The sequence below is a fragment of the Corylus avellana genome, chromosome 2, assembly GCF_965113065.1.
Source record: "Corylus avellana chromosome 2, dhCorAvel1.hap1.2, whole genome shotgun sequence".
In the NCBI taxonomy this organism is placed as follows: Eukaryota; Viridiplantae; Streptophyta; class Magnoliopsida; order Fagales; family Betulaceae; genus Corylus; species Corylus avellana.
Window position 1 is genome coordinate 3,997,943 of NC_142491.1, and position 11,302 is coordinate 4,009,244.

The 11,302-nt window shown below is 34.8% G+C and overlaps 2 protein-coding genes across 2 annotated transcripts; one reads left to right on the plus strand and one right to left on the minus strand.

Moving 5' to 3' along the window:
• Positions 1-581: 581 nt before the first annotated feature.
• Positions 582-1,685, minus strand: LOC132167175 (non-specific lipid transfer protein GPI-anchored 14). The gene is made up of 3 exons (XM_059578079.2): positions 1,236-1,685; positions 990-1,091; positions 582-841 (listed from the first exon to the last, which is right to left on the minus strand). Exons 1-3 carry the CDS (start codon positions 1,579-1,581, stop codon positions 690-692), a joined length of 600 nt encoding a protein of 199 aa, XP_059434062.2. The 5' UTR covers positions 1,582-1,685; the 3' UTR covers positions 582-689.
• A 2,146-nt stretch (positions 1,686-3,831) lies between these two features.
• Positions 3,832-4,437, plus strand: LOC132173802 (oxidoreductase/transition metal ion-binding protein). The gene has a single exon (XM_059585412.2). The coding sequence runs from the start codon at positions 3,982-3,984 to the stop codon at positions 4,357-4,359; it is 378 nt and encodes a 125-aa protein (XP_059441395.1). The 5' UTR covers positions 3,832-3,981; the 3' UTR covers positions 4,360-4,437.
• Positions 4,438-11,302: the final 6,865 nt, after the last annotated feature.

An 11,302-nucleotide genomic window follows, 5' to 3' on the forward strand; every position in this document is an offset into this window, starting at 1 on the left:
TTGATGAGGCAATGTTCGATCCCATAACTTTTGGCTCTGATACCATGTTAAATTACCATTTATTCCAACAACTTAAACTTACAAGAAGATGTAAATTTAATCACTTAACCATTACTTTAACACTCTCCCACACGTGTGAGCACTTTCATGTGGTGGTGCGATGTTGGCGTGGATATCAAGCCTTATTTGCAGACTTTATACATGGCTAGAAGCATGTAATATCTTCATCAAAATTAAGCATTATAGCTTTCAAAGAAACTTCTTGCTGTATGCAACTCCCCTAAGTTTCATTTCAAGGCTACCAATTAAGTATAGGTATCGCTAAAAATTCATTGTTTGAACAGCAAATAGGTAGCTATAGAACTCACCCGTTTTGAGTAAATAGGCTCTGTATTTTGAATTGTCTGAGATAAGAGAGTCCCATAATCCGAATCAAAGAGGACCCTTATTCAACAATAAGTGTTCAATTTTACCTATTAATTTGTTATAAAGTTATACCAGGTACATATACCTCAAATCTGGGCTCATAGCCCTCCTCTTGGAAGAGTTAAAATCACACCCTTTGAGGAAAAACAGAGACAAAGGGAGAGGCAGAGAGTGTCAATAAACTAAATGCAGATAAAATGGGGTTGAGAATTACATAACAGCAGTGAAGGCCCAAGTTATTGAAAATTGACACAACCAAGTGCCTATATGAACAAGTGTGAACTGATGAAACACCAAATTAAGACACCTCCAGCAGCAATCTCCATTCCAAACCACCTATTTCCACTGCAACAACCATCACTGGTGCCTTGGCCACTAGGCCCCTCACTTCTACCACTCGTGGGACTCCCTCCAACTGTAGCAATAAAAATTACACATAAATTAAACAAATTTATACAGTTCAACTTTTGGACTTCTATATTAAGGAATATCAACCTAATATTGAATCATATCATATACTCAAACAAATTAAAAGAACAGAGATGACTAGTATGATATATTACCACTAGGACTAGGAGCAGGACCACCAACACTTTGATTAGAACTCCCTCCCAATTGATAGAAAACTTGAGCTTCTGGTGACTTAGGATCCATGTGTAGAAGAGCTGCATCCATGGCCATAGCAACAAAATCATATAATTAAGTCTGTCAAACACCTAGCAATTTTAGTGATATTTTACATTCTCTTTAGCACAATATCATTTTCTATTAGCATAAACTTTTAAGATAAGTCGGTATAGAATGCGTACCGGGACACTGGGAGACATTAGCGGGGGCATGGCAGACAGAAGGCAAGCCCAAAGCAAGTGTTACATTAATCTGCAGTCCCAAGTTTGGATCATTACGATCTCTGACGATAACACACAAGCACTTCTTGTTGTTCTTTAGGACATCTTTGAGACTAGTGCAGCAGTCTGGTGTAGGAGCTTTTGCTTCACCATCAACGTAAGGCAGACAGGTGGCCATCTCTACCAACTGCGGTTGACACTCCTCTCTATCTTTGGCTGAATCTGCCATTGCATAGCTAACCATAACTGATATGAGCAGCACCAAGATGAATCCTAGTCTCACAGTGGTGTAGTAGTGTAAGCCCATTGTCGTTTTGTTAGTGTTGATACACCAATACTTAAGTAAGCATAATAACCTCCGGGTAGATAAGACAATAGATCGAAGAGAGAGGGAGGATAGAAAGAAAGAAATTAAGTATCCAAACTCAAATTTATGCTTTTGGGTATATAAAGGAGCTAGTGGTAGTGCAGTGTGCACCCAAGTAGTCACTTCTTTTATCATTACAGTCATCATTAATAGTGCCACGACATTGTACTTTTGAACCTTCACATTGAAATTCAACAATCAATATATCAAGTAAAATATGGCATGCTACGATTGGAGGATGCAGGACAGCTGGTTGGAAAAAATTACAAGAAGAAGATATCTTGATAATTTGAGACGGAATAGACAAATTTACAAACCGTGTCAAAAATTGTCTTTCTTTCTTTGGACGAAGTTGCAAGCATACTATTCAATAAAGGAATTTTAAATTTGAAGGTAGGTGAGAATGGGTAAGGAGATAGAAGGCTCTAGTGTCCCGAGTGGACACAGAAGTGCATATCACTTCACCAACCCAACCCATATCTTTGGTGGAGAAACAGTATAAAGCTGTGGTGAGCTAATTAAGCTGCATAATTTTATATGTATTACCTAGGCTTGGTTTTGGAATCATGATATCATCCACCGTTTTAATGACATCAGTACCATTCACCACAACCCTAGGCCTTTTTGAGCCACAGCTGCTTTTAGGCATGAATTCATTTTTGGGCCATGACATGAGATTATATATCCTGTTAGCCTCCTACTCCTAACTTGTGTTAGCCTTAGCCCAAAGAATCAACCATGGCTTGTCTAAAGACAGAATCACAATTAGATTTGATAGGAGATATGTTATTTATTATTATATTGCTATACCATTGTTATATATATATATATATATATATATATATATATATATAATAGTATTATTCTTTTAATAAACTGTATCACATAAATTTAAGATACATCTTAATATAATAAACTAAATTAAAGAAAACTTCTCCGACCATACTTCATCCTTCTCATAATGATTAAGAAGGTACAAGGGGCTAAATTTTCTAAATATATGACGACATTGAAGCTTAGTATTTAACAAAAGGAAAAGTTTATTGATTTCGCTACGTACCCAATTTGCTGTATTGGTTCGTCTTTTTTGCTGTGGATGGATCTAGAGCTTGTATGATTTTTGTGGGACCTTTTTCTTTTTAATTTAGTTATGTAACGATTCAAAAAAAGAGTCCAATGCTATGAATATTACTTAAACCCTAAGGCTTTATATATCATTCATATATATATATATATATATATATATATATATATATATATATATATATATAAAGAGTACTTAAAGCAGAAGTACTCTAGCTTTTGCGACCCAGCCATCTCTTTGGTGGAAAAACAGTATAAAGCAGCAGCATCCAAGACAGACATCCACGGTTATGTGTGCATGTTTAAGACAAAAGAGAGTTAAGAGAAAACACTAACGTGTGGGTCGCAGCTCTAAAGGTATACCAGACTAGTCTTTTTCTTTTACTCCTTAATTACTATGCTTAAAGAGCTCATATATGCTGAATGGGATCCCACTTTCTTTTCTCACAAAAGTAGCTAGCTAGTAGAAAGAGAGAGACACTACTACTAATCAATGTTTAAGGGTTAATTTATTCTTTTTGTAAACCATGTTTAGGAATAAGAGATCATTATTTTTCTTGCAAGACATTAGCTATATATATGATCAATATTCTTTTTAATTTGGCATATATACCCTAATCATAAATATAACTTTTTACTTGACTATAATTATGAGAGACGTTTAATGAAACTTATTCAAACGCGTGAACTCTGTCAAAAACCTCTCACAAATAACAATACCCGATTGGCGAGATCTTGCACGATCCGCAAGATAGAGATGGGTGGTTTTTAATTTATATTCATTAATTAACCCAATAATTGAATAATTTTCCTAATCAATTAGTTATGAGGTGGATAGAAGAGATGTAATCCCTTCAAATTGCTTAATGATTTTAAAATGATAAAATACCTGAAGCGCTGGACAAAACTGACGTGGCCTACCGACTTAACATATGGTCTTTTAAATCAAATAATATAAATCATGGGTCACCTCAATAGATACACAGTGCATGGTCGGTGGTACGTGGCAGCTCCTCACTAGCTAGTCAGCTTTTCATCATAAGGTGAATCTGGACCATATAAAACTTCCACCGTCCCTTTGAATTATCCTGCTGGATTAATGTCAAAAGCAGGAATCTCTAATTGTTTATTAAGCCTTCCAAATCCAAAACCTCTTGTATATATAAAAACCATATTCAGTGCAGAATTTTCTCCAGAAACTCACTCAAGAATTAACAAAGCAATTGCAGCCTTTAATTAAGGAGATCATCGATCGACATGGCTCAAGGTTACTACTCTTCTTCGCAGGATCATCAGCCTGCTGTGCCCTTACACCTGTGCTTCTTCTTCCTTATACTTGTGATGTTCCTGGGATTCTCATGGTACATAAACTACGAGCCGGTGTTAGAGAGCGTGTTCGATCAGGTGAAGATGGTTCTGATTGTGTCTCCCTTACTGCTTTTGCTGGTTGTGCACTTCCTCTCCAACGATGAACGCCGGCGGTTCTCGTACCTCGTCCCATTGCCGGAGAAAGACTCCATCCATAGGGCTGGGGGAACTCCTTGGGGAGTCGGATTTGTGCTTGTCCTTCTTCTTTTTATGATATCTTACCACTCTTACTTTCAAGAACGCTGGTTTCCTCTCCTAAGCCGATAATTTATGGCGCCATCCATGATGAAATTTCTCTTAATTATGTAATTATTAATTGTTGAACAAAGATGAGTATGTGGTTTTCATTTTGTTTTGTTTTTTTTTTTTTTTTTTGGGTGTACATCTTGGCTTCTTCTCTTTTTAGGTGAGGAATTCCGATTATATTTTGCTGTGCATGTATCTAGCCCCGGGCTGGCAAAACACGTACATGAAATGACGTATTTATGACTCATTTATCATTTGCATGTTTTTTTTATAATAAGGTTCATCTATGCGTCATAAAGAATAGTTATATGTATAAGATAAACAGGTACCTATTTATTTGGCAAGTACCTGTTTTGCCAGCCCTGCCTAGCCGTGTTGAAAAATTTATGTATTAGTGTATTTAAATTTGAGTAATGCTAAGGACCATCTTTTTATCCTCCTAAAGCTGATGTAACTTTTAAAATCACCATTAAATTTTAAATAAATCATACTTAAATTTTGATCTAATGGTAATTTTGAAAGCCACATCAACTTTAAGAGGATAAAAAGATGGTCCTTAGCATTACTCCTAAACATAAGCCCAAATTTACAAAAATTTATCTCCAAAGATTTTGTGTGAACCTAAATTAATCAGTTTATAATCCTCTCAACCCTAGCCTGTGAGTCTGTCTGTGACTTTCACTTGTGCAATTTGTCAATTTGAGACCCCACCTAGCTACATAATGGTCATACAATTTGCTACGACTTATGCGAGTGCATGTGGAAAAACGATATTTGTTAGGTTGTGATTAGTTGATGGTCTAAATTTCCCAAGGAAAATGAGTTTATTTCTTGATAGTTAATTACTTGTTCATACTTTCTTTTTGAAAAGTTGAGTGTCTATAAAATCAAGAAAGCTACGGTTGGACCATAGCTAGGGATCCCGATAGCTAGGATACAGTGAGGAGCGGATAGCTTGTGTGAGAAGGCATTTGAACTTTATCCTATTCGAACAAATTTAACGTACAGCCCGAATAGGTGTCCAATCTTAGATATATATCTTAAACCCTAAACTCAAAAGGACTAGTACTGTTAAATTTCTGGTTGTCCAAAACTTCTTCCTTTGGTCGGGGATTAGTCTGGGAATGATAAACAAAAATGAATGAGATCAAATCGCCCTTGTGAGCAGGTTGGGCTTCTTGGGCATATGGGAAATGCTAATTAAGCTTCTGGCCCGCCCTAGAATTTTCCCATATCTAGAAATATAGGTGCCCAGTAGCAATAACTTGGGATCATGAATGGTGTTTGGGCCCATTTGGGGACTTTGGGTATTAGGTTCTAATGGTAGTCGTTTGTTAGGTATTTGGAGTTTGCGTATTGGCCGGGAAATGCTATATTTTTCAACAAAAAAAAAAAAAAATCACTTAAAGTTGGTTTTCAGATAATAATGTGTCACTATTTCATGAGGTTTATTGTTTTAAAAAATATGTCATTAACTCATAGGATGTTGGCACGTATATCATTTGAAAATCAACTTTTAGAGTAAAAATTGAAAAGTGTAACATTTATCTTCCAATACCGAAACTTCTAGCTGATTTGGATCTAAAAAATCATGAACATGCGCGCTCCTGATCCAAAAGACAAGCGTTACGGTTGGGTCTATAGTAGAACGGCAAAAGGAGTCTTGTAGTACCAATTAAGAACTACTCTTATCTATTCATTATGTGCTTGAGCAATTACGCCCGTAATAGCTTGGTATCATAGCAAGTATTTGGATAAAGTTTTTCTTTGGGCTGCAGGAAATGCACAAGCTAGCATGTGTATCCAAAATGCATACGCATATTTATTAAAGAATTTGTTTTATGTTCTCAAGCCAAAGTCATTAATAAATAACTCAAAATACATTAACAAATACATCCATATGATTCTCACATAGCACGTGCATTAATTTAAAGACATGTCAATTTAATAGACTAAAGAAATCGATCCCTCCAATCCATTTAATAAAAATAAAAAATAAAACTTTATCTAAAGTGTTTTGTGTCGAGTGGATGTTGTTTATATTAGGTGCCATTTTAATTAATTATTCCCATTGAAAATCCTAATTTGTTCCCTCTCAGTCTCTCATATATATATATGGTTGTCACATGTTTTATTTAGGGGAAACTTTACTTACCCCCACGAACTTACGCACTTTTTGCAAACACTCATTCATTGTTCAAAATTTCTTACTTTGGTGTATCCAACTTTGATTTCCTTCTACTTTTCCCATTTCGTTAGGATTTTGCAAGGGGTGTAGAATACCTAAAATGCCCTTATTTTTTTATTAAAAAATAATTTTTTTTTAAAAAAATCTTGACCCGTGGGTTCATCGATGGATCTAACACACCCGTCTTGTGACCCACGAGTCATAATATTATTATTATTATTATTATTATAAAATAAAAAAATAAAAATAAAATAAAAAGACGAGTGACCTACAGCGGGTCACTTGGTGACCCGCCGTGGGTGTCACCTTGGTGAGCCACCGGTGGGTCACTTTTTTTTTATAAATATAATAATTATAATAATAATTTTTTTATTTATAAATAAGGATAAATTTGAAATTTTTTAAAATTTTAGGGGTATAATGGTATTTTATTCATTTTACCGTTTGATTTAACTGCAATATCTAACGGTAGGAGGTCTTTGGAACTAAATGAAAGTTTGATACACCAAAATGAGAGATTTTGAACAATGAATAAGATCGAAGAGTGTTTGCAAAATATGCGTAAGTTCGTAGGAGTAAGTGAAATTTTTCCTTTTATTTAATTTCTGGTTGATAATGAAAATGAATTAGATGCGTTCCCCCATAAAACTCTCTCATTGCGCCCCCCCCCCCCTTCCTTTTTCCCGTTTTCTGATTTTCAGCCCAATCCATTCATCCAAAAATTAAAGCAGTTGTAGATAGTGTAAAAAGCAGAAAGCTTAAATTAAAGTACCATTTGTTCCAATGCTTTATTCAGAAACTGTCTCCATGGTAGTACTTCAAGCTCCCTGATCCATCTATCTCCAGAGTGTACTCTTTTGACTGGTTGTTCATTGTAGGCTTATAATAATTTCCTTAAAATCCCTTTCTTTTTTGTTGCTACCAAAGCAACCTGTCTATTTTATTTTTTTATTTTATTAGGTCTAGAGGACAAATTAATGAAAAATGTGTGATAGCATAGTCACATTAACAAAGGATTATTGGAAGACAATACAGGGCGGTAATCTTGGCTTTATAGGTTTTTTTTAATACCTACATGCCTCTATATCTAATGAAAAAGAAGAAGAGAAATGACAAAGTTTACTTTAATGCATTAAAATATTAATTAAATTATTAAATTCACTCATCTCGATCTATCCTCTTAAAAATCAAGCATAAATTCCCGTGATTTTGTATCAATCTTTTATTTTTCTTAAGGTGATTTGTGTATTCTTGATGAATTAAGTCCAGCTATTATGGGTCTAGAATGTAATACGTCATTTGTAACGTTTGTAACATCGTAGTTTTGGCTATAGTTGCTTGTAAGAGCTTTACGCTCATGATGATTTCTATGAATGAGACTGATATGGATTCAGTAGTAAAGATATTATGCACCAACAAATTGTCTACTTCAGCGTTGAGACGGAATGTGAGCCGTTAGATGTTTGACATTCTGGTAGGAGAGGCTCTTTTGGGCTTTATTCGTGATTCTTCGCATGGCAACTCAGCTTTCTCGCAAGGCTGACCTACACTCGTGGCTTTCCATGTCAAACCTAAACCTTACTTTTGTTATATTTTTCTTTATCATATTTTCGATCAGCCTCTTTGAGAGAGCTAGCTACACAATTTAAAGAGAAACTAAATGCATATCAGAGAATGAAGCACATCGATCGTTAGATCATATTGATCTGACGGTGGTTAAGGGGTCACTTTCTCAAAAGAATTTTTTTTTCTTTTTTATGAATTTTTTTTCGTAAAAGAAGTGTAAATTAACTTTGTTTTAAAAGCACCAGTTCTACTCCTGTAAAGATGATAATTTGCTGGTGGCGAAAAGCAAAAGTGTATTATCCTCCCACCCTCAAAACCACCAAAAGAGAAGGAAAAAACACAAAAAAGAGAGAGAAAAGAAAAAGGAGGTGGCAATATATATATTATCAGCTTAATTAAACTATATATGTTACATCTTCACACACGGCATGCAAATAATATATTGGGAATTTCAATGTATTACGTATGCACATTGTCATTAATATTACAATGTGATTTTTTTTTTTTTTTTTTTTAACGAATTATGATCACTTCATTGATATAACAATCAAATGGGACAAAATACTTTGTACAATGTTACAACCTGAAATCTTTACAACTTAAACATTATCTATGACATACACAATAGTCTTTCGGGCTATTGTAAGACAATATCAATGAAAAGTCACTGTCCCAATCAGTTTCAGATTTATAGCAAATTCTTACGAATTATGTTTCTATCTACTACCAGGTCATTGATTCCCTAGCTCTTTTTTTTTTTTCGCTGCTTCTACCATGCATAGTGACAATTCTTCTGTATGTTTGATAACGCCTCCATCATCGGTGTATGGTTTGCTCCCAGAAAATGAACTATATATAAGAAAATAAAAGACCAACCGGAAACCAATTCCGTTATTCTTAAGGATTCGTAAAACCAAAACCTAAGAAAACGAATAAAACGTTACCCTATAGATCGCTACTAAAAGCAGATTTAGAGAGAATACATTCTTATTTAAAAAATGAAAATACAATAACAAAAACTCAACACATCCTCACGCGTTCCAGCGCCACCGCTGGCTAGCCACATGCAGTTAGAATGCACCCCGATGACTATTGACACGCGCCCTGGTTGATCTACAATGGAGACAGAAAAAAGGAGAGGGAAGGAGAAATGATAAAGGGGGCGGGGAGGAGGGAGTCGTAACTCCCTCCTCCTCACTTTGCTATATTCCAATGTGATTTAATACATGGAAAAAAAAAAAAAAAAAAAAAAAAGTCCATAGGGATAATTAATATTCCACCAAAAGTAATCATCCTCAGTCATATATGTATACGTGTTAGTGTGTCTTTCTAATAATCGTTTTAGGATGGACCTAAAATTGTAGCCAAACAATTCTCAAAGGCTCCAATTTTTTTCTTAGGTGCTTTCCCAACTACTACACTTTAACGTAAAAATCATATTTTTGGGTTACAAAGGATCTATTATTTTTCTTCAACTTTAGGGTTTCTTAGATAAGTTCAACCATGTGTAGCATAAGCTGCATCAAGTAAAGATTGTGGTCCTAAATTCCCCTCCCTTTACCACCACGCTCTACCTCCACCTAAAGTCTATCATAGCATCTTTAGAATGAGCACTAAAGCTAATTAATTAGATAATAAATGATAAATTTAATTATTTGATTAATATTTTAACATTTTTTCTCGCATGGCTCTAACTCCTCTGATCCTCAACAAGTAAGGTCCAATCTTTAATTTGTACACATGTATAGAACTCACTACCTCCTCCAATACCATATTAAATCACCGTTTATTATTATTATTAAAAAAAAAAAAAAAAAACCCTAAAGTTATAGTAATAAAAAAAAAAAAAAAAAGAATTAAGTTATTCGGTACTTATTTAACACTGTAATATTCTAACACTTATGATCATCTTTTATATCAAACACCAAGATTAACGGTAGGGGGGGCCTACTTGGGGACAGTAAGATGTGTAATTAGTGATATCAGCATGAGATATATATCATATCATAATCATGCAGATTATATCCTGTGATGATGTGATGATGAGTTAGATGATGAGCATAATTATGGAGAAGAACATTCTCCGACCTCTAAAAAGAAGCCAAATTACAAGAAGAGAAAAAGATAAAGGTAATTTGTAAAGAAAGAAACAAAAGCAAAAGCCGCTTGTGAGTTGTGTCTCGTGTGCTTGCACGCTCTCGCGCGCGCGCGCCCCCCTGTTTACCTCATCCACTACCACTGCATGTACCCGTTACGCACTGCTCTTTCATATAACTTTGCTGCTAAAGCGCGTAGAATATATGCTCACTATGCGTTCTAAAGTTGCCCTAGCAATAGCATATAGAGAATAAATTAACGTACATATTGGCCTGCTTTTAGCTCTTAAATCGATAGAATTTTTGTTTTGCAATGGTTGGGAACATGTATGTGAATTAATAACATTTATAAGCAATAACGAAAGATTTTGAAAGAAGGAGCTCCATCTAAACATATATAGCACTAGATTTTTCAAAACATGAACATGAAATAATTATAACATGCAAGAGATGGTATGAGTTCATACCTTAGCTAGGGTTTTTATTTCTCCTCTACAATTTTGATTTGTGGCCAAAGGGTTTACATTTAACACATCGAGTTGAAATTGTCAATCATCAACTAATTAATTACCTACATATTTGTTTTGAGTTTCTTCTTCATCAATCTAGCTAGGGCCTTTTCTTATATCCTAACAAACAAATCCTCTATCGACTAAAGATTTTGAGTTATAAATATGTATAATCATGAAATTAATTAACAAGTACTGTTGGAAAACGAAGATGGAAATGAGTAGAATAAATGTATTTAGTTATTATATATATATATAGGCTTGTAAAAGTGCGCGTGGAATCGTCTTCCTCTAGGGAAGAAAAGCAAAAAGAAGAGCAGAGCAGTACTGGCCGGCTTCATCTTTAGCTTTATTTTTATCTTTGCCGCTAGCTGCTGCTTTTTCAGCCCCTCGAACAGTGTCTTTTGCCCTCGCTACATAGCTTTCTCCTTTTCTTTTTTTTTTTTTATATTTTACATGGCACGGCTGTGTGGCCACTCACACATCACCATTTACCGCCATATCCATCGACATCTCACCCCTCAATTACTTTGTTTTCTTCTTCTTCTTCTTCTTCTCCTCCCTATATATATATATATTTAAACCATCAAAACAAAGTTGACAGC